This window comes from Coturnix japonica, chromosome 8, assembly GCF_054131305.1.
Source record: "Coturnix japonica strain WE chromosome 8, WE-NBRP24, whole genome shotgun sequence".
In the NCBI taxonomy this organism is placed as follows: domain Eukaryota; kingdom Metazoa; phylum Chordata; class Aves; order Galliformes; family Phasianidae; genus Coturnix; species Coturnix japonica.
In genome coordinates this window covers 21,466,965-21,494,767 of record NC_140670.1, presented here as the reverse complement: position 1 = coordinate 21,494,767, position 27,803 = coordinate 21,466,965, and the positions used below count along the sequence as shown (strand labels likewise).

General features: G+C 62.8%; 2 protein-coding genes across 10 annotated transcripts; both read right to left on the bottom strand.

The window, feature by feature from the left end:
- Positions 1 to 661: 661 nt before the first annotated feature.
- LOC107315983 (prominin-1-A-like) lies at positions 662 to 8,185 on the bottom strand. Of its 5 annotated transcripts, XM_085555225.1 has the most exons (28): positions 8,121 to 8,185; positions 7,948 to 7,997; positions 7,618 to 7,835; positions 7,335 to 7,409; positions 7,005 to 7,142; positions 6,470 to 6,531; positions 6,170 to 6,375; positions 5,737 to 5,857; positions 5,561 to 5,624; positions 5,268 to 5,357; positions 4,887 to 5,077; positions 4,737 to 4,808; positions 4,530 to 4,593; positions 4,232 to 4,391; positions 3,989 to 4,141; positions 3,783 to 3,906; positions 3,579 to 3,670; positions 3,313 to 3,397; positions 3,081 to 3,224; positions 2,875 to 2,946; positions 2,643 to 2,732; positions 2,497 to 2,550; positions 2,207 to 2,287; positions 1,865 to 1,933; positions 1,689 to 1,778; positions 1,502 to 1,614; positions 1,180 to 1,197; positions 662 to 1,098 (listed from the first exon to the last, which is right to left on the bottom strand). In XM_085555225.1, the coding sequence occupies exons 3-28, from the start codon at positions 7,730 to 7,732 to the stop codon at positions 1,047 to 1,049; spliced, it is 2,595 nt and encodes an 864-aa protein (XP_085411351.1). In that variant the 5' UTR covers positions 7,733 to 7,835; positions 7,948 to 7,997; positions 8,121 to 8,185; the 3' UTR covers positions 662 to 1,046. The 5 variants fall into 5 exon arrangements, 4 of the variants coding, with proteins under 4 accessions (XP_085411351.1, XP_085411350.1, XP_085411352.1 ...); XM_085555224.1 differs by lacking the exon at positions 8,121 to 8,185 and having other exon boundaries at positions 7,948 to 8,085; XM_085555226.1 differs by lacking the exons at positions 7,948 to 7,997; positions 8,121 to 8,185 and having other exon boundaries at positions 7,692 to 7,795.
- On the bottom strand, positions 8,182 to 26,473 carry LDB1 (LIM domain binding 1). Of its 5 annotated transcripts, none has more exons than XM_015866960.3 (11): positions 26,194 to 26,473; positions 13,545 to 13,647; positions 12,995 to 13,039; positions 12,722 to 12,797; positions 12,457 to 12,559; positions 12,067 to 12,239; positions 11,609 to 11,731; positions 11,387 to 11,470; positions 11,078 to 11,201; positions 10,815 to 10,963; positions 8,182 to 10,485 (listed from the first exon to the last, which is right to left on the bottom strand). In XM_015866960.3, exons 1-11 carry the CDS (start codon positions 26,216 to 26,218, stop codon positions 10,255 to 10,257), a joined length of 1,236 nt encoding a protein of 411 aa, XP_015722446.1. In that variant the 5' UTR covers positions 26,219 to 26,473; the 3' UTR covers positions 8,182 to 10,254. The 5 variants fall into 5 exon arrangements, with proteins under 5 accessions (XP_015722446.1, XP_015722447.1, XP_085411362.1 ...); XM_015866961.3 differs by having other exon boundaries at positions 10,821 to 10,963; positions 26,194 to 26,466; XM_085555236.1 differs by lacking the exon at positions 26,194 to 26,473 and adding an exon at positions 19,853 to 20,000.
- Positions 26,474 to 27,803: the final 1,330 nt, after the last annotated feature.

The window sequence follows — 27,803 nt, the reverse complement described above, 5'->3', positions numbered from 1 at the left end:
AAAGGAGCTTCTGGAAGGTCAGAAGCAAAAGGGTAAAGCAGGTGTACTTAGTGGAGGGCCAGCTGGCCAGCTCCGGCTCATCACTCCCAGTGATAAGGGTTGTACTTTGCATTGAAGGAAATGAGTCAGGCTGTGCACGCATGCCTCCCAGCCCAGCCTCTGGAATGGCCTCAGAGCTTCAGCCAAGGAGCAGCACAGCAGCCAGCACACACAGCCCATAACAACATGCAGCTCCAGGGGACGGGCAGGGGTGGGCAGCAGCACATGGGGACCTTCACCAAGTTCCATCCAGGAGGAAACCTTCACTCTGGAGAGCACCAGAATCACCAAGGAACAGAGCACTGACCTGCAGCCTCTTGCACTGAGCAGCTCCTGATCTGCAGCACTTAGGGAGGGCCCTGCACCATGCTGGGACAACACCTGGCTCAGCTGACAGCGGTCCTCAGGAAGCAGCCCCCATTTGGTCCCATGGGCTGGCTCAGGCTCCAGGCTGGTCTCCCGCAGTTGGCAGGGTAGGGGCTCAGTTGCAATTCAAGAGCCCTCTAAGCACAGTCCCAGCTTGTGCCAGCAGCAGGGAACCAAGTGCCCCAGAGCCCCTCTTTGCACACCTGACCATGGTGTCAGGGAGAAAAGTGCACAGAGCTACCTCACACCTGTGATATGCAGTCACCTCATTTATTGCTTTACACACCAAATCACAGCATTGGAGAGTCAGGCTCCCTGCACAGATAAATACTCACATTTCTTACGGAGTGAAGGGCTTGGGTAAGCAGGTTCCCCTCAACCAGCAGCATCTGCCTTTGTGCACATGGTGGGGGGGATCCTGGCCCAACCCCACACTACAGCATAGCTGCAATGAGCCATGGGGGAGGTGCTCTGCTGCTCCAGTGCAAAGGGCACACCTCCCCTCTGCAGGCTGCCTCCCAGCTGCAGCACGTGTCCACTTATTGGGAAGTGGGGGGGGGCTCCCAGCACTAAGGGAGATGGTGCAGCAGACAGAGCTGTCGTGTTCAGTATCCTCAGTGCCTGTGCCGTGGGGATGGAGGTTAATGCCTTGTAGCTGGCCGGGGGATTTTGTACAGGTTGAATGCGGTTCCTCTGCAAAATCAAGGGCACCTGTGTCACCCCCAGCCCTGCCCCAGGATTTACCCCAAGTAGGGACCCAGCACGACTACTTACATCTCCACAGCTTCATTCCTAGGGGAAAGGAAAAAGATGGGACAGTGTCAATGGGACAGAAGTGCTTCTTGAGAGCCCAGACCAGCACCGTGCTGCTGGATGGGGCTCTCCCAGAGCACACAAGGAAGGTATGGGGGCTGTAGGGTGTGACAGTCCTTCCATTCCAGCCACCTCTGAGCACAGCGCAGCCCACAGAGTTCTGCTGTCCCCGAGCATCACTGCTCCAGCAGCACACGGCTCCTTTAGCCCCACTGCAGTTCTGCTGAGGGATGGTTTGCAGAGCAGACCCCCAGACCAGCACCGTGGTGGGGCAAATGCTCACCTGTAACTGTCATCGATGTCCATGCGGCGGTAGAACTTGGCGAGTCGCACGGACAGGATGATGCTGGGCAGCAGAAACACGGTGCACCAGCCCAGGCTGAACCAGAAGGCATTCTAGGAGCAAGGAATAGCCATCAGCCACCCCATCAGCACCATCTTCCACCCCACATTTGTGACACCCCTCTCACCATAGAGTCCAGGATGTGGTCACAGGCAATGGCCTCCACGTTATCCAGGCTCTGGGCTATGGGCTTGCAGCGTGCCATGTCCGTCCTCAGCTGGGGATACAACTGGGACAAGTCACATTGTGGTCCTCCAAACCTCACCACCCATCCCCATGCCCAGCCAGGTCAGGCTCACTCACACTGATCTTGGCCCAGTCAATATAGGTCTCAAAGAAGCCCAGCAACTGTTCTAGAAAGGCCCAGGTCTCCTGTGGGAAGGCAGACAGAGAGCGGGGATGCTGCACCTCCAGCCTACGCCGTGCCCCACATCCCCTCTGTGCCAGGATCGGAACCAACATGCCACCTCAATCCGGCAGCAATGGGGCTGCAAGACACTGCCAGACCCCTTGCCAGAAGCGGGGGCACATGGGGGCACAGGGGACCCCTGGGCACTGCATGGCATCCCTGCAAGGTGGGGTGTCAGTGGGGCCAATCCAGTCACATCCCCCCAGGTGCCCTGCAGCGGGGCAAAGTGAGCTCACATTCTTGATGATGTTCCCCATCTCCCTCCCCAGGAACTCCTGTGTGGCGCTGGCTTTGTCCAACGTGGAGTTTGTCTGTGCCTGAGACAAAAGGAGCTGTCAGCAGCACGATGGGGGAGTGGGGTTTCTGCATCTTCCCAACCCCATGCCACAGTGAGATGCGGCATCTCTGAGCTGCCATACCAACAGGGCCACTCCATGTCCCATAAAACAGCCCTGATGTGCCCCAAGCTGTGGGTTAGCCCCATAATTCGGAGTGTAGGAGCAGGGTTACCCCATGTGTGGCTCACCTCGAGCTGGGCAGCCTGGCTCTGCGCCAGATGGATGTTCTCCTTCAGGGTTTTCTGGGGATTATGGGGAAAGAAACGGAGCTGTGTTCCCCATGGCTCACTCCAACAACCCAGAAGGGCCCCTTCCCCTTCCCGGTATCACTCACCAGCAGCCCTGAGAAGCTGTTGTTCAGCTTCTTGTCCATCTCCCACAGCTCAGCAGCTTCTGCCTTCAGCTCCTCCTGCACATTTGTGCCCTGCAGGCAGAGGCTCTCAGCAGTGCCCACTAGATAGCAGAAATCCCACAGCCAGCCCTCACCTGCTCTGGAGCACAGGGGGCTCCTCTCCCCACAACCCCCAGCCAGGGGACACCCCTCAGCCCTGACGACAGGGTCTCACCGCGTTGTGCACCAGCTGCTCCAGCTCCACGGCCAGATCCTGCAGGCTGCCCACCGTGATGCCCTGATCCAGCTGGGAAAGGCACAGTGCTGAGGCAGGGTGGGGGTGAGCAGGGCTGCACCCCATCCCCGTGGGGCAGGATGGAGCCAGGACCCCATAGCATAGGGGAGAGTGCTCAGACCCCCAATCCCAGTGCAGCCCCACACCTGCTGCAGGGTGTGGGTGAAGTTGGGGGGCTGTGCATCGCGGCAGGCATTCAGCAGCAGCTCCCTCTGGCTCTCGTTCAGCACAGAGAAGGGGGTCAGGGTGATGTTCAGCTTCTGGAAATCCACTGAGATCTTCTCTGTGTACTGCAGGGTAAGGGGTGCCATGAGGAGTGGCTTGACACGATGCCAGCCCCGTGCCCCTACCTGTGTTGTGTCCCCCCTTGGCACTCACCTGGCTGATGTTCAGGAGCTCATCCAAGGACACCCTCTGGTCCAGGTGCAGTGTCTGCCATAGGGCAGCATCTTGCTGGCACTGCCTGTGGGATTGGGCACAGGGCTGGGATTGAGCCAGGTGCCCCCTCAGGGCATGTCCTCACCCAGGGGACACCTCACTCCTTCCCTGCACACAGTCCCAGGACAAGCTCCAGGCCCAGAGGGACCCACGCTGGGGGAGCTGCCCATAGCTGTGCCCATAGCTGTGCCCACAGCTGTGCCCACCTGTAGATCTGCGAGAAGTTGACGGTGCCACTCTCGTCACCCAGCACCTCCGAAAGGTTGAAGCCGGGGATGAGGCCAGGGGTATCCACCAGCTGGGTCCCAGGGAAAGAATGGAGCAACCAGTCATGGTGCAGGGTGAGAGACCAGGGAGAGCCCTCAAAGCTGCCCCAGCCCTGGGTGAAAGCAGAGGAGAGGGGAGCCCACCTGGAAGAGCTGCTGGCTGCGCCAGGACTCACAGACCAACATATACATGTTCCCTCCCAGGAAGAAGGTGAGCAGCACCAGCAGCATCAGCAGCCAGGAGAAGATGAAGCTGAAGCCCACCCCTCTGTGGGACAGAGCTTCATCAGCACAGGGAGCGTGCAGCCTGCACACCCCCACCCACATCCCTGCCTGGGAGCCTCACTCACGCCATGAAGAAGTTTCCTCCAGTGTTGGAGAGGCAGCCGCGCTGGGTGGGCGGCGTGCTCTCCTTGTGCCCCAGCGGTCCCAGCAGCAGCCCGCAGGTGTTGCACAGGACCACCAGCAGCACCATGCAGCACAGCAGGACACACACGCCCCACCTGGAGCAGGAGGATGGGGACAGTTTGGGCTCAGAGCCCAACAAGAGGGGAATGCCCAGGGATGGGGGGTGGATGGAGCAGCCCCCCTACCTGATCCCATCCAGGTTGGTGATGGTGTTCTGGTTGTCCCCCAGCCAGGCACTGGTTTGGTTCACCAGGTTCCCGACACTCTCCTCCACATTTTGCAGAGGCATCTGGTCCTGCATGTCGCGAATCTTCTGCCTGATGTGGCCCAGCTGCTCCTGGGTCCCTGCAGGGCATGGGGGCAAGGATGGGTCGCTGATGGAGTGGTCACCTGCACCCTGCTCTTCAGGGTCAGCAGGAACCCAAGGAGAGGATGGTATGCTTGGTCTCCATGGCCAAACACCAGCATGGTGGCCCTGCTTACGTGTCACCATGTCCTGAGACTGCTCTTGCACCTTTCTGGGGGTCTGCTCCAGCATGCTGATCACCTGCACAGGGACAGCATTCAGCTCCCGACCCCTTCCCAGCCATCCATGGACAGCACAGGATTTGTGCACTCCCCCAGCCTCAGGCACCCACCCTGCCCTTCCTTCTGCACAGCCCTTCACACTCCCCCAATGCACCCCCTCACCTCCAAGTCCCCCTCTATGCCACTGTCCAGCACATCCCGCAGCGCCTCCAGCTGCTGCTCCACACCGGGCACCTGCAGGCACAGCTCAGGGTGAGGGGGCCGCAGACTGGGCAGGGAGGTGGGGGACACCCATGTCCCCCCAGAACTCACTGTGCTGTAGTTGGCCCTGAAGGCCACACCGTTGGGTGAGGTGGTGCTGCAGGGCTGCCCGCAGCGCTGCAGGGTGCTCTTGATGCTCTCTCGCAGTGTGCCCAGCTGCCCATCATAGGTGCCCTGCAGCTCCTCCAGGCGTTGGCGGGTGCTGTTGATGGTGCCAAAGGTGGACTCCAGCATCTCCATCGCTGAAGAGGCAGCAAGGGACATCCAGAAATACACCCCAAAGTGCCAGTGTTCCACCCAGACTGGGGATGGGCAGGCATACCCCTCCCCAGGGGCCTTTTCCAAAGCTCCACGTGCGCCCCCAGCCCAGCCCTCAGCCCCCATATCCCCCCAGTGTTCCCCAATGCTCCCTCAGAGTCAGTGGGACATCACCTCCCAGAAGGCTGTGCAGGGATCCCACTGCCTCATCCGTGCTGCTCCTGATGCTGGAGGCGATGCTGCCGCCCAGGAGGGGCCCGATGTCTGTGGAGATTGGGGGGAGCTGTCAGTGCAGGACCCCCCTTGGACTGCACTGAGCAGCCCGTGCCTTGCAGGGGAGCTGCTGGAAGCACTGCCCTCACCCCAAACCTCATCCCACAGCAACGTGCTGGAGTCCAGGAAACAGGGCTATGCCAACCCAGCATCCCCAGCCATCCCCAAATCCCCCCATCACTGTGCACACTCACTCTGCAGGCTGTTATTGGTGTTGCCCAGCGGGACGTTGCTGCTGTCGATGACAAAGCTGACTTGCTGCAGGGGAAGAGATGGGGCATCAGTGTGGGGTGGGGACTCCTTGGGGACCCCCCTCCACCCTCAGCCCCGGGGCTGCCCCCCCTCGTGCCCCGCTGGGGATGCAGCGTGCCTGGGGGATGGAAAGCAGGTACGAGCGGAGATCGTGCACGGTGCTGTCGATGTTGAGGAAGGCGCTCCTCACGGACTGCGAGAAGCGGACGCTGCTGATGGAGGCGCACACATCGCCGGCCCTGTATGAATCGGGCGGTGGGCTCAGCGGGAGGAGCGGCGAACCGACGTCCTCGCCCGGCCCCTCCAAATGCAGAACGCGCCGCTGAGACCCCAACGAGGGACCCTGCGGGACGTGCACGGGGACGCATCCGCGCCCAACCCCGCCCCTCCCGCTACGGGGAGACGCGCGGAGCCCCGCTGCGAAGCTGCCGGGAAGGGCTCTGCCCCTCGGGCCCGCTCCCCACCGCCACCGCTTCCTCTCCTTTGTCCCTCCGCGCCGGAGCCGCTCCTGCAAAGAGCGGCGGCTTCCTGGCGAGGCCCGGCCGACTCACAGCACGAGCGCCGACACCAGCAGCACGGCGCTGTACAGCACACGGCGCCGGCTGCGCGTCCACCGGTCCCGCTTCTGGAACATGCGACCCCCGCAGCGCCCGCAGCATCGGCAGCAGCAGAAGCAGCATCCCACCACGGGCACCACCACCACGAAGAGCAGCCCGATGGCAGCGCACACCAGGAAGCCCAGCTCGTAAAGTAGAACCTGTGAGAGGGAGAAAGGCACGAGGCTGACAGCCCCGGACCTTCGAGGATCCCGTGGGGTGGGATGGGACTCGGCACCCCGGCTGCACGCTCACCTCCTTTATAAGCTCCTCGATCTCCACCTCGTTCTGTTTCTGTGCCACATCTGCTATTAGCTCTGGGGACAGGGAGCAAAAAGGGTCGTGAGAGGGCACCCGCCCTAACCCCAGCCCTAACTCCAACCCTAACCCTAACACAGCTCTGGGACTCAGCACCACCCAGCTTGGTGGCTCTGGGCAGCACATGCTGGCACCTTTCCCCTTCCGACTGTCCCTCCCCGGCTGTGGCCCCACGCAGCCCTTTGGCACCCAGGGGCAGCATCATCAGTCCCAAACTGTCTGTTTTGGAGGCTCCGGGGGGATGCTCTGACATCACGCTGGCAGTGTGCACGTGACACCTGGGATGGTAATAAAGTATTCTGCGTGGACGGGGGCAAAGTCCCCCCCTGTGCTGTTTGCTCCACTTCCAGGTCCTGCCCTACCTTCTCCTATGGACCCATTATGGGTTGCCTCTGTGCCGCGTGACACAATGTGAAACCCTCCCGACCCCACCACAGATGACTCAGGTGGCCCAGGGACCCCCTGCACGCACCCAAGGGGAGGCCGTGGGGCTGCACCATGCGCAGGAAGCCGTGCACCATGCGGACCAGCCCCGGCGTGTTGCTGCTCGGCTCCTCGAGGCCGGGGCCGTACACGGGCTGCGAGATGTTCCCCAGCTCCATGGCGGCACCTGAGCAGAGAGGGGACGAGGAGGTGGCACAGCTACTTCACACCCTGCCACCCATCCCCGAGCAGGAAACGCGGGGGAAATATCCCACATCTCACAGCCTGGGGTTGGGATACGGGAGGGGTGTTGGCAGAGGGGTGCACCCAGGGGGAAGCGGAGGGGCTCGGGGGGGACAGGTGGGGATAAAGCACTTACTGTGTCCTGCGTTGCTCCGCCGCACAGCTAACGCCTGGCCCGGCCCTGCAGCTCGTTTCAGTTTCAGCCCAGTGACTGAAAAGCCCTGCACTGGTAAATGTATCGCCCCACCCTGTCCCAGCCACCGCCTGGCTCCTGGCCATCCCGTGTCCGGGTCAGGGCCACCACCAGCAGCAGCAGTATGTCCCAAGCGCGATCCCATGGGACCCCCAGAGCTCACCCACCCGCTGCTGCCCATCCCATCCCAACACCCCACACCTGCCTCTCCCGGAGCCCCCATCACCTTCCCATCCCCACATCCTGCATGAGCCGCTGCTGTTGGTGCCTCGCCCTGGGACAGGTGCTGGGGAGCCGTACCTGAGCCATCCCCCCATGCCCTGCCCCACTGCAGCTCTCATTGCCCTGGGTTGGCGGCTCCCCTCCTGCTCCCCACCCAGCGCTGGGTGCCCGCAGTTCCCTCTAGCTCAGCGTGGGCCCTGAGACAGGAAAGGATGCAATATCCTAAGGAAAAAACAAACAGGGAAAAAACTGCATAAACTTGGATTGTTCCGCGTAGGGGCTGCCATGGGACTACCCAGAGGTTTTAGGGTAGTTTTTTTTCCGGCTGCTTTACCCCAGGGTGTGGAGGCACACGGTGCTCATCCCCTTCCTGGTGCTGACACCCTGTGCAGGAACATCCCTAAGCCGTTTCCTGGTGCTCATGGCCAGGGTGGGGGGTGGTGAAGGCTGAAGTGCCCCCCAGTGCAGCCACCCAGGAGCTGAAACCTCAAAGGTTTGGGGTCACACCTTGGCACCTGCACGTGGCACCCCCAGGCCCTGGGCTCAGAAATAAGTGCTCGGGACAGCCTGAAACCGAAAAGTTGTTTTATTGGTACCATACATGACTCATAAATGGCACAAACTATGGAGGGAGGGGGGAGGAAGAAAAAAAAAAAAAAAAAAGAAAGAAAGAAAAAGGCATTACAGTGTGCCTGGGGAGGGGGTGGGCAGCAAGGGGCCATGTCACCACTCCGTGGGAACCCCAGCACCCATCGTACCTAACTGCAAAGCAGAACCCCCACCCCGGTGCCATCGGAGCCTCCCCTGGTGTCCCTGTGCTTGGGGCTGGGGGTCTGCAGGGCTGAGACCTCAGCCCCCAACAGGGACTTGGGATGAGGCCAGGGCTGAGCTGAGGGGCTCAGGCACCATCTTCCAACCTCACAGGAGGGGGTGGGGGACGACATGGGGTCCCCCAGCACAGCCACCCCTGACCTGGGTGAGACACAGGTTGCACCCAGAGCCCCTGTGCTCACAGGACATCCCTTGACGGCTCCCACCCAGATCTGTGGGGCTCACAGGCTGATGCCCCCCCAGCATGGCACTGGGAGGGGGATGGCAGAGAGAAGAGTGCAGACCCCCCCCAAGCCATTCCCTTGCACACTCACTCTCAGCGCTCCCACACACACACACTCTTGCACACGTGCACCCAGCACAGCCCCATCCACCCCCCAGGGCAGCACCCGCCGCACTCCCAACCTGGGGACGTGCCAGGGGGGCACACATGCAGCCAGACCCCCAGCTCAGCCCACAGTGCCCTACTGAGGATGCAGGGGGGAACTGGTGAACACCCCTCCCCACCCTCCCCATCACCTTCACTCTTCACCTTGGCAGAAGCCTTGGAAGGAAATCATTTTTTTTTTCCTTTTTTTCCTTTTTTTTTAAACCAAAAGAAAAAACAAAATCCGAAAAAAATTTCTTCTTCTTCTCCTTGTTTCCCCTAACATCAATGGAGGCACCTGCTCTAGTGATAACACATTGAAAGAACGGTATCGTACACACTGTCTACAGCGCGGAAATGTACAAGCACGAGGTACACGAACCGGGGGATGGGGGGGGGGGGGAGGAGAGGGGACAACAGCACACAAGATTTACATGGAGGAGGGAGGTGGGGGGCTGCCCCCCAACACCCCCTGGAGGGATTAGAAAGGAAGTCTGCAAAGTCTCTCCTTGGTTTGAAGCTCTCCGAACTGGATATAAAACGAGACTCCCAAGAGAAGAAGCCTGTACAAAAGTCAGGACAGGGTGAGAGCGCTGAGGGCAGGGAGGGGAAGGGGGGGAGGGCACTGGCCAGGGAGGGGGGTGGGCAAGGGGAAGGCTTGTCCCATTTTTTTTTGTGTTTTTTAAACTTACAATTTTAATAATATTATTAAAAAAAAAAAAACAAAACAAAATGAAACAGACAGAAGTAGGAGGTTGTGGGAGCCGGAGGTCACCAAGGGACTCCGAGTGGAGATGTGGGGGCCGCTGGCCATGGACCCCCCACACCCCTCAGCTCCCTCCCTGCTGGGCGCTTCCTATGTACACAGTCCCCAGCAGAGCCCTGCCGGGGGGAGCGACGGGACGGGGACCGAGTTGGGGGGCAGGAGAGTGGGGAATGCCCGGTGAGCGACCCCCGACACCACAGCACTTGGGGCTTTGTCCTTGGGCAGCCCCCCAGCCCCAGGCCGGGCTGGAGGTGCGCACACGTGGAGATGCGCACACAGCAAACACTGCTGTCAGACCCAAGAGGGGAGAGGAGAAGGAAGGCCGGACCCCACCGCAGGGGGGTCTGCAGCCCCGCCGTGCCCCGTTCAGCAGGCAGAGGCTGGGTACGGAGGGACGGGACATGAGAGGCTCTCCGGGGATGAGGAAGCAGGGAGGAGGAAGAGGAAGAAGGGGGAATAACGAAGCTACGGCCCCGATACCCGCCCCTGCCCTGGGTCTAGGGGCAGCAGGCGTGGGGGCAGCGGGGAGGCAGCGGCAGGAGCGAGCCCCCGGCCGTGGGTCCCGCCGTGGCGCGGCGCCGATCCGCCCCAGTACCTCGCCGCTTCCCAGTCACTCTCCGTTGCAAATGTACAGGTAGATCGGTTGGGACTGAGTCCGCGGGGGGGGCGCGGGGCCGTTACTGCGACGCCTGCGACGTGGGGTTCTCTGACTTGCTCTCCTGGCTGGAGGGCGGTTTGCTGTTCCAGGGGCTGTTGGCCCCCAGCGCGGGCGAGTTGTTGAAGCTGTCCTCGTCGTCGATGCCGTTGGCGGCGTCGAACTGCGTGTTCTCCAGCCGGGTGATGAGCCGCTCGTCCTCGTCCCCGAACTCCCCCCCCATCAGCGTGGGCTCACCTACCACCATCACATCCTGAAAGGGGAGACGGTCCCGAAACATAATCGAGGTGGGGGGAACCCCGGCCGCCAGACGCCCCCTCCCAGCAACACAGCCCCTTTCTAAGCTTCAGGACCGCCCCCTCGCCTCCATCCCTGGGCTGTGACTCACACTCTGCAGGGTCCAAGGCAGAGGTGGGGGACGGAGGGGAGCCCTGGGGCTGCTCCCTGCTTTTCCCCATCAGAGGAGAGGGCCGGGGGGGCTCAGACAGGCAGCCCTGGGGATGTCCCTTAGCTACTCCCTGGGGCTGGAAGCCCACCCCTCCATCCCGGGGAAGGAAGAGAGAATGGAAACGGGATGCTTACAGGTACCTGACTGGACAGGGCGAAGGTGCTGGCGGGGCTCTTCTTCTTGCTGTTGCTGTTGTTGGTGTTTCCACCGCCGGAGCTCATAGTGCTGCCCCCCGACATCTTCCTTTTCCGGCGCTTGCTGGGCTGCTGCCGTGCCGGCTCCGCTGGGCCAGGAGGGAGAGGCAGTCGGTCAGCCCCAGCTGAGTGCCCCCCAACCCCTCTGCCAGCACCACCTCCTCCCACCCGCACCACACAGCCCAGCAGGCAGCCACACTCACCAGGCGGCGCGACCATCCGCTGCCACTTCTGGAACAGGCAGGTCTTGAGGCAGTCCCGGGGACTGAGGCTGTAGGTCTTGTGCCGTGACATGAGCTCCTGCATTGGTTCTAGGATTACACAGAGCTGGAGGGTGCAGACAGACACAAGGTTAGACACTGCCAAAGCAAAGAGCCCCTCTGCCATGTTGCGGTGACCCAAGCCTCATGCAGAGCTCAGGCTCTGGCAAATTTGCTGCCCCACTGTTATGCATCATCTGCCCCTCTTCCAGAACCCCCAAGCACAGCCCACTCTGCTCCCGGCACACGTACTCGGAGGTAGTTGAGTGTGGAGTTTGAGAGCCCACAGCGGGTGATGTTCTTGGATAACTGGTCCAGCATCTGGGGGTCCTGTGCCTAGGGGCGAGAGAGACAGCACTCAGCAGGGGATTGTCCCCTGTGCCCCATCCTGTCATGGGTGATGGGGGGCCTTGCTTGTGCAGCCAGGAAAGGAGCCCATCAAACCTCCCTTGCACTGGAAGGAGTGGTACTCACATGCATGGCAAGGATGCTGCGGGGGATAAGCTCTCGATGCTGGCGGATGCTGAAATGCCACGTCTTTATCCTCATCATGTCATCAAACATGAACTCCAGGTAGAGCCGCCCCTCCACGCACACCTGGGCAGGGCACAGTGTCAGGCACACACTGCCACTCTGCTCCCCCAGCCCAGAATCCTGAGAACCCACTGCTCCTGCACACCACAACACCCTTCCCTCTGCTTCAGACTGCCTGGCAGGGGTTTCAGCACAAAGCAAACCCAGGAGCCTGCACAGACAGGGGACCTGTGCCCAAGGGATGCTGCAAGGCAGGCTGTCTTTGTAGTGTGGTACTTGTGGCACAGCTCCACCAGCTCAGCACAAAGCCATGGAAATCAGTGCCCATCCCTCATTTCATGTCACCACTGCCACCGCAAGTCAGTAGCAAACTGAGACACGTGGGGGCTGAGGGGTACCTGGGTGAACATGGGCTTGCCATGCTGGGTAACCATGGTGCACTGGTCGCAGTCCAGAGAGACGAAGTTGTTATGGAAGGATTCCTTGGGGTGTTTGAGCACATAGTAGAGCTCTGTGGCCCCTCCTTCAAAGATGCTGCGGAAGTAACGGGGTATCAGAGTCCGGCCAATTGCTGGAGTGGGAAAAGGAGGAAAATAACATCAGTAAAACTGGCTCGTCCAGTTGAGCACGTGAATAGGGTCCCCATGGCTGCAGGCAACTGGGCTCCAACCCCCTGCCCATGCCTACCCGCACAGATCCCATCGTAAGGCAGTGCCACTGGGAAGGGGTACTTGAGCTCAAGCTCCAGGTACCCTAAGGGCTAGCCCCACCACTCTGCTGCCACTTACTGTATCTCTTTGGTCCATCCTCCAAGCAGAAAGTGATTGTTAGCATGGCATCATCCTCGAAGAACTCCGTGGTGAAGGCATCCCACCACAGATTGTCACATTCCTGGGGACAGCAAAGAGATGCTGGGTTAGGGGACAGGAGACAGGCAGCCCTATGCTCAGCCCTTGGAGGACTGCATGCAGCTAAGTACCAATAGAAGAGGTTGCCCCCTCATCACCAGCCACCCCTCTCACTCGCTTCCCAGACTGGCCCCCAGCTCCCCACCTCTGTCCAGTTCTGCAGCCGCTTGTTGAGCTCAAATATCCTGTAGTCAGTCTGATTGCCATACGGCGTGTGCCTCCTGCCAGGGAGAAGAGAACGCATGGTCAGAGCAGGCAGTGTGTGCCACTGTGTGGGGCACAGGGATGGGGATGCAGGTATGAGAACATACAATCCCTGCAGGCCAGCAATGTGCCATCCTCACCCTCCCCAGGCACTGATCCCAAACCAGCCTGGTGCAGGCTCCCTGCTCCTTCCCTGCCAGCCCCTCCCACTTACCCAATGCCAGGCTCCAGGTATGTAGGTGGGTACATGGGAGTAGGTCTGTGGAGAAGAAGCAACACAGCCAGGTCAGCAATGGGCAAGATCTTTACCCCTGGGCCCCACAGGACCCATACCCCCTTTCCTGATGCCAGCAGCAAGTGGTCAGGATGCCAGTGACTGGCAGCTGCACAGGGTGACATGCACCCCAGAACTGGGCTCTGTTTCCCAGCTACAGGGGCCCATTCTGCAGCTCCCAGGAGCCACGTCCTGTTCCCCTCAGGGCTGATGCCAAGAGGAGAGAATGTGGCACAGGCTGGGACTGTCCACTGTCTTGGATCATCCCAAGAGACTGGCTTGCCAATGGGCTTGGTCCCACAGTGCTGGAGAACTGAGGCTCCTTTGATCCCAGATGTAACTGTTTCTCCACCCATCAATACCAGCTCCGATCCCACCTCTTGCCTTGTGCTAACTGAACTCCACGTGCTGCAGTCTCACTACAGCTCTGGGGATCCAAGGGACCAGAGAACCCCAAGCCTCACGGATCCCTCCCCAGCCCCCAGCTCACCCCACATCTCGATCCAGCATGGTGCCCGGGTGGAATGGGGGGAAGGCGTTGCCGTTCGGGGGCTCCTTTGGCGAGTACAGCTTGAATGACTTAGAGGAACAGCCTGCAGAGAGGGGGAGGACACAGGTCAGTCAGAGGCACCAACAGCAGCAGCACAGAGGCACCTCATCCCTGCTACCAGGAAGAAGAGGAGATGGAGGGATGAGGGACCAGCACTGCTGGGGTGCCCAGACCTGTACAGGAGCAGCCAAGCCCCCAGCAGCACAGTCCCATCCCCGATGCCGGTCAGACCCATTGGTGCACAGAGTCTGTCAGTTCTCGGCCAGAGCTCGTTGCCCCAGGGGCGGTGCAGCTGGCGTGCTATGGAGCGGCTGCGCCCTATCCCCCACCCCCAGCCCTTCCGTGCAGCTCCTAATCTCACCGACCCGACCCGGGGAATCACACGGGATCTTTTCGCTGACCTTTCTATCGCCATGGAGACGGGTGAATAATCGCCCGGCCCGCGGGTCCCCAGGCAGCCACCATCTGCCACTCAGGCAGGCCAGCGGTCACCGGGCTCGAGATGGAAGGCGATGCCACAAACCAGTCCCCCCGCACCCTGCTGCCCCCAAACACCCCTTAATGTAACCCAAGGGCAGCGGGGGGATCCCACGCTGCCACCCCCCCGGGCTCCCGGCACACCCTCAGCCGGCAGGATGCGGCATGCTGGGCCGGGTGATGCCGAGACACGCGGTGGGAGCAGCCTCTCCCCGCAGCCGGGCGGGCTGCCAGGCTGCACTGGCTCCACCGGCTCGGCCGGCCCCGCCGCTAAGGGGGATCCCCGGTGGTGCTGCGGCACAGTGGGCGCGGGGTGCGCTGCTGCTGTGGGTGTGCGGGGAGAGATCCAGCACCGTGGGATGGGCACGAGAAAGGAGAAGCACTGAAGGAATAAAGACAGCACGGCTCCCAGCGCTGGAAGCACAGAAGGCCCCCCGAGAAGGGCACCCATCACCCCACACACACGGCACGTCTGGAGCAGTCAATGCAAATTCATCACGTTGGAACCCGCAGCTCCTCACCCCATCCCACTGCAGCAAGGGGAGCAGGGCAGGGCTGCCCACCTCTATGGCACTGTCATGGCGAGATACAGGGTTTACCACCAAGGTCAGCACCAGTGCTGGGGAATTCCTGCTTTCACCCCAGTCAAGTTCTGCTCTATGGAAATCAGCTGAGCTGGAAATACAGCCACTTCCCTCTCCCTGCTGCTGTTAAGTAACACGGAGTCAAAGCATGTTCAGTACACAAGAAACTTTCCAAAGGTGTCTGATGCATCAATTCATCAATGCACTGGTCACCACATCCTCAGCAGAAAGGAAAACCAAGCCTGAACCAGCAGCTCCCATCCTCCAGTGCTTTGTTTTGACACCCCCGAGGGCTCTGTGTCCCTCAGCCCTGCTTGGATCTGAGCTGACAATGAACACCCTCTGTGTGCACAGGATGGTCTCACGGGGTGGTGGGACCCTCCCCTCCCCACCCTGTGCTTGGGGCAGCACACAAGGACAGCTTTAGTTCCCACCTGGGGTTCTCCATTCAGATGTTATATCGATGCACCCTGGGAGCCAGGCATCAACGTGCCCCATTGAGGCTGCCTTCATCCTCCTTTCTCTTATCCAGAGGGGATGGAGCACGGCCAGCTGCAGGCAGCCATGTTGGGACTTGGGCAGCCTCCCCAAGTGATGCACAGTGTCACCACATCCCCACGCCCAGCACCACCAGCAGCCCGGTGCCCGCTGTCACACACAGCACTGCTTCACATCTGCAGGAGGATGGCACCTGGTCACAGAAGTGATGTGAGCTGCAGCCTGATGGAACAGCTCTGCAGGAGACGGGTAGGGCAGGGAGCAGAGGTGCCGGCCCACCAGCATCCCCACTGCCTGGTACAGCCCCGCAGCCAAGGACGGCTGTCAGCCCCACGTGGCGCATGGAGATCCGGCATCCCGGGATGCACCGCTCTGCTCCGCTCCGCTCGCTGCTGGCCACAGTGAGGAGCGACGACGTGCAGTCTCCAGGGAATGGGCTGCAAAGTGGGGCTGCACCACGTGCCCTCAACCCCCCCATGGCCTGCGGGGGCTTGCCCACATCACAGCAGTTTGCACAGTGCCGCCGGCCCAGGTCCCAGGTTAAAGCAAACAGAAACAGCCCACGCCGTGACCTCAGAGCAAACGCTTTTGGTCGCTGCACTTGCACAGCTCCACATGTGTTGTCACCAGGGTCAGGGTTTGGGATAACCGCTGCACTCAGGAGCTCTCTGGCCTGATGCTGGGCTGCTCACCGTCCTCAGCACGCAGCCTCGGGGCCAGGGGCAGCGTGGAGCAGTTCATGATGGGGAGCAGCCCCAGGTGTGCCCAGCACCCAGGGCCAAGCGATGCCTCCCGGGGCTGCTGCCTGCTCTTGGATCTGCCAACAGCAGAATGAGAACAGAGGAGCCCAAGTCACCTAAAGAGACAATGTACCCTGACCAGCACCGACTCCAGCATGAAGGGCCAAAGCCAAAGAGCAGTGGGTCTGGCCACACATGCTGCACAGCTCCCACATTAGAAATAAAACACTGTAGGACCACCTGTACCTGTGCTGCACAGCCCAAGGCAGATCTCACCCTGGCATCCCCAGCTGAAATACTGGTCTGCCTCAAACAACAGCACACCTCACTGCCACCGATGGCACAACCCACGTGTGTGCGCTTGCAGTGCTATCAGCACCCACAGCCCCGTGCTCTGGGTCACTGGAGGACAGCAGTGCTACTGCTGCTACAGACCCCTGTGCAGCCCCTGGGCTCGTACCAGGGTGTGTGCATGGCACGGAGCAGGCGGTGCTGGGCAGAAGGGTCCGGAGGAGAAGCTGGGACAGAAGACAAGCAAAGAGCTGCAGCCAGTGGTGCTTGGATTTGGGGATTTCTACAGCATCATGAGGGCAAAGCCCAAACTCCTTCCTCCATTAGCAACAACCACAAGGAGAACACTCCAAAACCCAAGCCTTTAAGGAATGAAGACCTCCCCGAATTCACCACAACTCACAGCAAACTGTGGGAGCTGATACCCAGCTCTGGAGGAGCTGCTACAGAACCACCAGGACAAAGCGCTGGGGAACACAGCAAGTCACCCCAGCAATCAGTGCCGGACAATTGTGCACCTGCAGCAGCAGGAGGCCAGCAGGTGCCCTGCTGGAACTGTCAGGAGCCCGTTCTGAAGCCCCAGGATGAGGAACAACCATCAGTGCCATATCCTGGCTGTGCAGCACAGCCCTGGGGCTTTTCTCTGCTGGACACACGGCCCGGCAGTTTGTGCCCAGGCTCTGATAAGTCAACGTGGTGCTGGGAGCTCATGGTGTGCAGCCCAGTGCTGTACTACGAGTGCTTATCTCATCATCCCCTGGACCGCTGGAGGTCAGAGCGTGGCTGAGGTCAGGGCAGCCAGCCACGGGATGGTCGGGGAGGCCGCAGAGGAACCCTCAAACGCAGCCCCACGTTGAGCAGCCAGGTGGGGAGCTGTGCCGCCCACTTCCCAAAAGCATCCCCCAGCCCCAAGGGCTTTGTCTGCCAGCCGCTCACACGCCTGTACTCCCCACAGCCCCGAGCTCTGGCAGGGAGAAGCACGGCCCCGATGCTTCGCACCCCTCCCGTCATTCGCTCCCTTCTGTCAGACCTCCGGAGCTGCACGAGGGGACCAAGTTACAGCGGGCGGTGACAGCGGGCACCGGGGCACCGGGAGGGAGCGGGGCAGCTGTCGGGGGGCTCGGCCGAGGGTCGGAGCCGGGGGGGGAGAACAAAGGGAGCTGCAGGGCACGGCGGGGGGGCTGGAGCCGAGAGGGGAGCAAAGAGAAAGAGAGAGGGGCCATAGGAAAGGGAGCTGGAGGGGGAAGGCGGCACCGGGCGGGCCGGCGGGCAGGGGGCCGGGCCGGGCCGGGCCGAGCGGGGCCGGCGCCTCCGCTCACAACTTTACGGGCGGGACCCGGCCCTCCCTTCCGCCGCCGGGGCCGAACCGAGAGAGAAGAGAGAGGAGGGGGAGGGAACGGAGGGGAGAGGGGAGGGGGGGGAAGGGGGACGGGAAACTTCCCGGGGGCGGCAGGCCGGGCCGAACCGAGCCGGGCCGGGCCGGGCCGAACCGAGCGACTCACGGCGGGCGGCGGCGGCGCTGGGGCGGGGGTCGGAGCGCGGCGTTGTTGGCGGCGCTGGGGCGGGCGGCGGGGCGGCGGGCCGCCATGGGGGCGGCGGCGGGGCGGGGCGGGGCGGGGCGCGGGGCGCTTCCTTTGTCTGCGCCGCGCCGACCCACAATGGCTGCGGCGGCGGCGCGCCCGCTGCCGGCCGTCTGTCCGTATGTCCGTCTGTCCGTCCGTCCGCACGGGGCACCGCGCCGCACGCACAAAAGGGCCGCGGGGCGGGACGGGACGGGACGAACCTGCCGGCACCGAGGGGAAAAGTTCGGTGCTGCGCAGCCCCGCGCCGGGATCCCGGCACCTCCCGAGTGCCTCAAAACGGCACCGACCTACGGAGCGACACTCACACATCTCCGTACAGCACAACGTGCACATACACCTGTGTACGCGTGCACACGGACAGCTTTGGGCATCCGCACCTCCACATCTACAGCCGTACCCACACGTACAGCTCTATACACTGCTCTGTGTAGCTGCACATACCTCTCTTTCTGTACACCCACACCTATATGTGTATATATATATACCTGCATACAGCCCTCTGCACACCCACACCTGTACCTGTACCCCACCTGAACACCTAAACATACACATACATGTACACTTCCACACAATGCTGCCTATACCTATAAACACACATCTGTACACACCAATATACACCTGCGTACATATGCTTATCAATACAACCATCTTTATGCCCATATCTATATACATACACACCTACACACACTGTACATCCCTATACCTCTACCTATACATCTATATACCTCCATATACTCCCACACCAGGAGGAGGAGCATCCATTCAACACATGCCAAAATGCCTTATAGCCCACATAGCACAGAGTCCCATGTCCAAAAGCACACCAGGACCTCCGAGTCCAACCCCGGCTCCACACAGCATCACCCAGTGCCCAAACCCCACAGATCTGAGAGCAGTGCACTCAGAGCGAGGTGTGGGCTCACTTTTTGCTCGAAGGCCACCATGCAACAACACCTCCAACTGCCATCCCAGCCACCTCCACAGCAGGAGGAGCAACTGCAGGCGTCAAACACCAGCTAGCATTGCATCTGCCTGCAGGCACGCCGTCTCACACCCCAACACCTCCTCGGCACCAACAGCATCACCAGAATAAGGGCATCTCCGAGCCTTCCCCCCATGCTGTTTGCTGCTCCATTCCCCCCAGCAAAGCAGAGCAGAGCAGGGCAGGGACCCCACAGCACAAGGAGCTGCAGGTCCCACTCCCAGCACAGCTCCTGGGGCTCTGAGCACAGCCCAGCACTGAGCTTGGCACCAGCTGGGAAGTATTTCTATCCCTGGTTCAGCTGCAATAAAAGTCTACTTTTCTCTAGTTTGCTTTGATTTTTTTTTCTTTGAAGTTTTTCAGCATTTCTCTTGCTTGAACTACTTCCCCTTTTCCATTGGTTTCAGACCCTCACGCAGCTCTGGGGGGAGCTCAGCACTGGGCCCCCAGCAGGCACACACACACACACACACACATACACACACACATCCATGCAGCTCACCCCGTGCACACTTGCAGGCGTGCTCACAGGCCAGCACGCACATGCACGCCTGCTGGCACAGCTCGGACACGTCTGCACACACACCTCGGGCACACACCCTCCTACAGCCCTTCCCAGCCCTGAAGCTGCAGGGTGATGCAGGCCCAGGCCTCAGGGATGTGCAATGCACGCACAGCCACCACAGCAAAACCCAACTAGAGGGGCACTCTGCCCCCACAGCAACTGTGTCTGTAAGGAGCAGAGAGCAGCACCCATGGGTGCACGGCCCCACAGCCAACAGCCCCCAAGTAGCACTGGGACCAAGCAGCCCACCAGGACCGCTCACGTGTCCCTGCTTGGCTCTGACGACAGCACTGGCCTGGTCCACGTGGCTGCAGCAGCCCCAGCTGTTTATGGTTATAGCCGAGTTAATAATTAAAGAGATGCTGGATGGAGAGCAGAAGGGCTGGGATGCAGCTGGGGAGCGCAGCGCGTGTGGCGGTGATGGCGGGGGAGCCCCTTCCCTGCAATGCGCTCCCACCCGCAGAGCGAGCGGCTGATGGGAAGAGCATGGAGGGGACAGGCAGGGATGCTCCCCACCATAAATCTTACCCCCTTCATGTGGAAATCTGCTCTTCGTCCCCAGCCTCTCCAGGGGGGAATTCTCTTGGCTGGATCACGGGGGGTTCCTGGGGCAGATGGGCCCCTCTTTTTCTCTGGAGCAGCCTCGGCTCCATCATCGCTCCCCCGGAGAGCCTGGGGGAGGTTGGGAGCTCAGCAATGAGTCATGCTGGGCAGGCGGCAGATCCTCGGGGCTCCTAGGATTAACCCTTCCAAAACAAAACCATTTCCAGACACCAAGATGCACGAGGAAAGCCCAGAGAGCGAGATGCACAGGAGGAGCTGGTGAGCAGGGCAAGGCAGGGAGCTGCAGGCTCAGACCCTGAGCATCCTGCAGGGAGCAGAGGGAAAGACTTGGATACATGATCACATCCTGCCAAACAACCCAGGTGATGGAAAGCCATCTCCATCCCTGCAGCACACCTTACCCATGGTGAAGGACACAGCCAGGAGCTCAGCCTTGCCCCAGTGCAGGGCTCGCACCCTCGTGGGCTTTGTGGCCACCCACAGCAGCCAGCTCTGGCCCCCCTGGCAGCAGCCCGGGGAGAGCCTGCCAGCTCCACGGGGTTTATGACTCCAGATGCTCCAGGTGGATTCTCTCATGTTACAAGAATGGTTCGTTTTACAGCCAGTTTCCTGGCCTGGGGCTGGTCCCCACAGCCTGGCTGGGTTGGATCCTGCACAGAACAGTGATGGGGTGGATAGGCTGAGGAGGGGGCACACAGCAGTGCCAAGGGACAATGGAAATCCTTGCCCAAGGAGCTGCTCCCCATCCATACGCACTGCTGACAGAGTGGAATCAGCCACCCTCTAAACCCACATTCTTCAAAGATAAGCAATGGGGCTGGACCCCCCATACCAATCCATGCGGGTCACCAGTGGGGAGGATGCTGGAAGCCCCCTAGGATGTACACGTGGAACATCTTGCAGCACCATGGCTGCACGTGGTGCTTTACCAGCAGGTAACTCAACCAGCAGAGCCCACCCCTTCCCCTCACCCCCCGTGCAGCGCTGCCGAGCTCTCCGAAGCAGCTCTCCGAATATAGCAGCATCAAATAGCTCTATCAATAATGCATCGCTTCTGCTTCCTCTCGCTGCTGTGTTTTTGTTGCTAACATGTGTGTCCTTCCTGTTAACAGCTGCCTCCGCTCTGCCAGCTAGGCCAAACAGGGACACAGCCACCGCTGGATGGGGATGGCAGCTCCCACTCCCTGCAGCTCTGGGTCGGGCACCATCCAGCCCCACTCCAGGCACGGCAGAGGGCAGCTCGCTGCCACTCCAAGCCTCCTGCGGCGTGCAAACCGACGGCATGCACAGTGCTGCTGCACACACGCTGCTGCTGCACGCTGTGCTCTCCTTGGCACTTGGCACAGAACTGGGAGGACACATCCCCCTCCTCCTGCCATGCCTTTGTGCAGGCACGGCTCTCCTTGGCACCGTTTCACCCCAAATACCCGACAGAGGGCTCCAGCAGTGGCTCAGCCCCACGGTGTCCACACTACCATTCCCTGAGCGCTCCCACTGCCATGCTCCTGCACACGGCTGCCCCAGGGCTGAGCCATGGACCAGTCAATGCATGCCATCCCATGAGCCCAGGCTTGCCCCATGCCTGACGGAGCGGCGTGCTGCGAGCTGCTCCTGCTGGCAGGGAGGCAGGAGCTGGGGCAGGCACCGGCAGCTCTCGCAGGACCCCGTGGGCTGTGCTCAATGCTGGGGGCACCTCCCCATTAGGAGGACATGTGCCAAGAGGTCCTGAACTGGGCGACTGTGCACCAGGAAGGGGGCTCACACCCCACTATCCCCCACGCAGCCGGCATCCCAGCACGGCTCCACCTGGGCTTCACTGCAGAAACCTGGCTCTGCTCCCAGCACAAGCCCCGCGGCGACGAGGAGGGGCCCAGGGCCGGTGGCTGCTGCAGAAAGCAGGGGCCCCTGCTCACCCACTGCACACGGGGCTCCTGCACAAGAGACCCCTGAGACCTGCAAGGGGGCAGGGTGTTATCTGCACCCCACAAGAAGGGTGGGGTTAGAGCAGAGCAGGGGTTGGCATCTGCGGCACGGGAGATTATGCCCTGGTCTAATGTTTGTGTTTGTCCTGGAAGCAACCTGTCTAGGAGGGATGGGGACACATGGCAGCAGGGAGCCAGGTGTGAAGGCTCCAGTGGGATGCTGTCCCTCCTGGTGCACGGTGGGATGGGGCACGAGTGCTCCTGCAGGTACCTGTGCCCACAGAAGGTGTCCTGGCACACAGTGTCCATGCCTCTGTGGGCAGGTGTGCATAACCCACGTGCACAACCATGTTCCCACACCAGAGTGAGCATGCTGGTCCCCTCAAACAAAACCCATCCGCAGCACCCTTGTCCATTCCAGAACCCCATCCCAGATCTGGGGGTACCAGCCACCCACCCAGCTCCAGGTGGGGTCAGCAGCATGTTCACCACCCCACAGGCTCCCCAGCGCCCTCCCCCTCCTGCAACAGCAGGAAACCACAGCTCAGCCTGCAGGCTGCCTGATAACGGCCGCCTGGCCCCAGCCTGCCTCCCCAGGGGCCGGCCAGGGGGCACCCAGTCCTGCTCCCAGCACCCACTGCCACTCCCTGCTCCTCACTCCAGCATCAAGATGTTGCATTTCCAGAGGGAGAGAGCAAAGGGATGTGCCCAAATCACGTGCAAAGGAGGCCCCCAGCACCGTGCACACGTGCGCATCCTCGTGTGCAAGCAACACGGATGTGGCCAAGGGAATCCCACAGCAAAGGCGAGAAGGTGGCATGAAGTTGAGACAGGAAAGCGAGCTGGAGGTGCAGGGGACAGGCAGGAGGTGTTTGTGCCACCACCACTGTGCCGCAGCTCAATGCTCCTGCCCTGCCCGGGGCATTCAGGCCCAGCACCACACATGCTTGGGAGCCAGGCATTGCCCCAGGGGCCATCCTGCTGCCAGCACCCACTCGCCCCCCTGAGGCTGCCCCCAAGGTATCGGCTTTCAGAGCAGCTCCGTGCTGGCACGGGAGGAGCAGACAATACCATTTCTGGAATAAACTCGGAGCGCAGCCGACAGGCACCCAGCACCGGCTGGTTAACCCATCACAGCTTCCCCCAACAAACCCGAGCTGGCAGCAGCTCACACGGTTGCAGGGGAGCAGCACCACGTGTCTGCAGCAAGACATAGGCCCCAATTTACCATCCTAACAAACAGATCCCGAGGTGAGCACGGGGCAGCTGCTACCTCCCTCTGCTCTCTCCAGCCCCGAGGGGGTGGCACTGCACACACGGCACCCATCAGGTGGATGGGACAGATGGCATCTCCCATCCCAGTACCACCAGAGCAAGGTGAAAACAAAACATGCACAGACTGCCCCGCAGCTCCATCAGCAGCTCTATCAGCTTGCAGCAGGGTGGGGAGCACAGGGATGGCAGGGCTCTCCCTTGCAGTTGCTACCACTTGGCACATGGGGCCAGAACACACTGATGGCCTTAGCTATGGGGTCCCATCAAGGGTAGTTTCTCCCCTTGCTCAGCAGTGCTTACAGGCAGTGACACGGCTTGTGGGGCTGAGAGCAGAGCCCTGCGGGCTTTCAAAGGGCATCAGGAGGGACAGGCCACATTTGCAGTCCAGATTTCAAAGCATCTGGAGCCTTTGCTGTAGGGCAGAAGGGCTCAGCCTCGTGCAGGATGAGACCTCAGGAATTACGCAGGAATTACGGCGAGGGGCAGCAGGGCTCCCACCGCCTGGGCACACCCGGGGCTGCTGTAGTCCCCATGATGGAGCTGTAGCACATGCACTCCAGCCGCCAGCACTCAGCCTGTCCTCCACCATCCCTTCCCCAAGCATCTGTCACAGGAGGCTCATGGCACGGCTCAGCTTGGTAGGAGAGAAGGAACCCCAGACAGGGACAGCACCGTCCTCCCCCTGCCCCACAACCCACCCCAAGTCATGCTGCCTGCACCAGACACATCCCTCCAGGGCTGCCAGACCTCACACCCCAGGGCCCAAAGCAACGCACCCAAACCCCCACAGGGCTCCGTGCAAGCCAGCACAGCACAGGCAGTGTAGCTCAGGGCTCTGCTGCCAGCCCGGGGCTCCATTCCCAGCTCTGCAGACGCGCTGCCCGCTGACCTTGGGCAAAGCGCTCCCCCACTGCGAGAGGCCACAGCCAGGTCTGCGGGGAGGGAGCTGGGAGCCCCCAGCAGGGCACAGCGGGGCCGCGTGGGAGGAGGGAGCAGGCCTCACTCCTCGCTCCCCTCCCCAGGGGCCCCACGGCACCGTTACTATGGCAGAAAACATCACCATCATTTCTCCTTCGTTGTGTTTTTATGTTGTTTGTTTTTCAAAGGCCCAGCACACCGAGGTGCCGAGAGGGCACAGAGGGCTGAGCGTGGGCCCAGGGCGGCAGCACGGTGCTGGGTACAGGCGCTGAGCTCCTCCACCAGCCCCAAACACAGTGTTTACTTCCTGGCACTGCCTGCAAGGCTGCTGGGGCACACCTCGGCCAGGCACCATCATGAGGGCACCCTCAGAGCCTCCATCCTCAGGTCTGGGTCGAAGCACAGGGGCACGATGCCACCCCCAGCCCCACAGTTTAAAGGGGCACAGCCGAGGGATGCTTTGGGAGCGAAACCCCCGCAGCCAGCATCTCCCAGGCAGGAAACTCCTCCAAGTTAACGCAGCCCCAAAGAGCAGCCTGGGCAGAGCGGCTCATTAAATGTTTCTGGCTGGCAGCGGGCCAGCGGCTGAGCTTGTTTTTTTTCTATATTCCGATAAACAGTCCAGGGAGGGGATGGGGGAGGGGGCGGCAGCGAGCTCGATGGATGTGCCACCAGCCCCGGGCGGGCATTAAGGGGACGGGGCGGACACCCGCGTGCACGCACACACGGCTCCCACGCACACGGGGGTGGGGGGCGCGGTGACAACATCCAGCCCCGAGGATGCTCCGGGCCCGTCGCCCACCAACATGGCGGTGACATTCCCGGTGGCACGGGGCCAGCTCCCAGGGGACGCGCCAGCGCCGTGTCCCCAGGCCGAGGGGCCCGGCCCGGCATTCACACCGCGGCCCGGCCCCGGGGGGAGCGAGGGGACCCGGGGGGGGCGGTGCGAGCCCCCCGTGTGCGCGGTGCCTGCGGGGCCGGTCGGTGCTTTAACTGTTTGGCCTGGCTGGGAGGAGGTTCACGTGACTTTCTGCTTGAGGAAGCAGCGCTCTGGCAGCTTCCAGTGGGAGATGGAGGAGGCGGTGGGGGAAGGGGCCGCCTGGCTGCATGGAAGCGAAGGGGAGGGAGGGAGGGAAGGAGGGCAGCGCCGGGGAGAGGGCGCGGGGCAACGCTGCCGTCCGCGCCCGGCCCGGGGGGATGCGGGGACGAGCGAGGGCCGCGCCCCCGGGGCTGCGCTCACAGCGCCCGCCCGGCAGCAGCCCGGAACGAGGGGCGCTCCGAGGGACCCGGCCGAGGGGAAGGGGCCCGGCCGGCCCGGGTGGCACCGCGCTCACAGCGGGGCCGTCAGCCAGAGAACGAGCGTCCCCGCTGCGTGTGTTCGCCCCACGCGTTCCATTCCCCGTCAAACATCCTCCCGGGGATCCGGCGCTGCTCCACGATGCTCCGGGGCCATCGCCACGCTCGGTTCCGACACACAGCGTCCACCAGCCCGCAACACCCCCCCCCATCCCGCTGCCTGCCGAGCATCCCCGCAGCGCTCACACCTCGGCACACCCCCTTCCCCAGGCCCCCAGGGCCCCCCCCTCATTCAGGGTGCGAGGGGCGCGAATTCCCCGCACCCACGGAGGACACCCCACGGAGCTGCCCCTCGCCCCACGCGGGGTCAGCCCTCGCCGTGCCACCCAACCTGCGCCCCGCAGCTCCCTGCCCGCACCGCGCCTCGGGGGTCCCGGCCCCACGGCCAGCCCCCCATGCTGAGGGGTCCCGGCCCCGTACACAGACCTCAACATCGATGTCGCAGGGGTCTGAGCCCCGAGGCCATGGGCAGGGTCCCAAACCTTCCAGCAGACCTCAGCACCCAAACCATAGTGCCCCCAACCCGGGGGGTCCCGGCACCGCCGCCGCGGGATCCCGACCCCATAAACAGACCGCAGCATCCGTGCCGCGGGACCCGGCCCCGCAGCCGGTCCCTGCACCGTGGGGTCTCACCCCAAAGCGGAGCTCGGCCCCGCAGCCGCCCCCCGCACCGCACAGACCCCGCACCCGGCACCGCTCCACGCGGACCCCGCACCGCACGGACCCCGCACCCGGCACCGCTCGGCGGAGCGGCGCCCCCAGGCCCCGCACAGCGCAGCCCCCACGGCCGGACCCGCCGCGCACCCGTCGCCCCCCGCATCCCCCCGCACTCACCAGGGCATGCACAGCCCACTGACATCTTCACATGCCTGGCCCGGCCGGGGGTCGCTGCGCGCTGCCCGGCCCGCGGGGGTCTCGCATGGACGGCGCGCCGAGGGCTCCGGCGCGGCGGGAGGTGCGCGGCCCCGCGCGGCCCCGGGCAGGGCCACGGTCAGGGGCGGGCACGGCGGGGAGCGGGGGGGGGGGTGGGGGTACGGACGGGGCGGGGGCCGCGGCGGCGGAGCGGGAGCGGGGGCGGCTGCGCCGGCGGCGGCGAACGGGCGGGAGGGAGCGCCACGGCGCATGCGCGGGGATCTCCCCCACCGCCTCCTCCTCCCCCGCGGAGGCGCGCGTGCGTGCGTGCGTGCGCGCCCCCTCCCGCCGCCGTGCTCGCGCCACGCACGGGGGCGCGCCTCCGTGCCCCCCGGCGTCGGGCGGGGCCGCCATGGCCGTGTCGGGGCCGCGCCGTGTGCGTGACCGCAGGGGCTGACCCCCCCGCGGCGACGTAGGGCAAGGCCGAGGGGGAGGCCGCTCCGTGCCCCGCCGCCGCTCCCCGTGCCGCACAGCGCGGATCTCCGCCCGTGTCCCCTTGGCAGAAGCGGTGCCCGCCCACTGCCCCGCCGGCTGCGATCCGCGGGCCGCCTCCGCCGAGTTTCAGCGTCCCGTGGCTCTGAGCCCCCAGTGCGGGCCGATCCCGTTGACCCCCGGGAAGGCGCCCACGCGTGGGGCCGTGGCGGGGCGGGCAGGCCGTGCTCAGACCGCGTGTGTACAGTTACGGTGTGACACGTGTGGGGCGGGGAATCAGCCCTGCGGGAACCCTGACGTGTGCGGGGATGGGGTGCTGCGGTCAGTGGCAGAGCAGGGCTCCCACGCGGGGCCACGACCTCAGGGCAGAGCTGAGAGACATGGAGGTGCTGCGGGAGGAGGCGGAGGAGGGGAGCAGCTCCCTGCCACCTGCTCGTTGCTGCCAGCACCAGGTAAGGGTGAAGCAGGGAGAGTGGCCACAGACAAAGGCCCATGTGGCAGGGGAAGGAAGGAGGCTCCGTGTCAGACCAGGCCTCACAAAGGGACCTGGTGCATGGGGATGAATAAAGCATTTCTGCCCTGTGATCCCATAATGAAATGCAGCCCGGACTGGTCTCTCACCCCATGGGACAGATGGAGAGCCCAGGACGTTACCCTCCATGACAGGCACTGGGGGTCCTGCAGCACAGCTCCCCAGCAAACATCCATTCTATGTGTTGGTTCCCATTGTACAGCCCAATGCTACACCTGGGAGCTGACAGCACCCAAAAGGACCCGGGCTTTATTTAACTTGGGGCAGCAGGACAGAGCCAGACTGACACTGTCCCCCCCGTCCCAGCCACACGCTGCCTGCAGCCCGTAACACGGGGCACTGCCCTGCAGCCTTACAGCTGGGGGCAGGAGCAGGGCCGGGCTGCTGCGGCTCTTTGGGGTGGACGTGAGCGGCCCAGCACCGCCGGGATTGAGGGCGCAGGGCACGGACGTGGTGACCGCTCGGCAGCAGGGCCCGGTGCGGGGACACAACGGAGCCCCGTGACACGTGCTGCGCAGTCCCGCTCCGTGCAGCGCCGCCCCCGGCCCGTTCCCGCGCCCACGTGTCC

Bases quoted from the DNA above. Each gene is read 5' to 3' on its own strand.
- LOC107315983 (XM_015866955.3), bottom strand. From the start codon at position 7,536: ATGGGATCGCGCTTGGGACATACTGCTGCTGCTGGTGGTGGCCCTGAC. The intron at 4,142-4,231 runs GTAGGGGGGCTG...CTCCTGCTCCAG, and splicing joins ACCAACCTGGATGGGATCAG to GTGGGGCGTGTGTGTCCTGC. The intron at 1,934-2,206 runs GTGAGCTCACTT...GCCTTCCCACAG, and splicing joins TGGGGAACATCATCAAGAAT to GAGACCTGGGCCTTTCTAGA.
- LDB1 (XM_015866960.3), bottom strand. From the start codon at position 26,218: ATGTCAGTGGGCTGTGCATGCCCTG. The intron at 13,040-13,544 runs GTGAGCTGGGGG...TCTTCTCCACAG, and splicing joins ATGCTGGATCGAGATGTGGG to ACCTACTCCCATGTACCCAC. The intron at 10,486-10,814 runs GTAAGCATCCCG...CTCCCCTTTCAG, and splicing joins CCCTGTCCAGTCAGGTACCT to GATGTGATGGTGGTAGGTGA.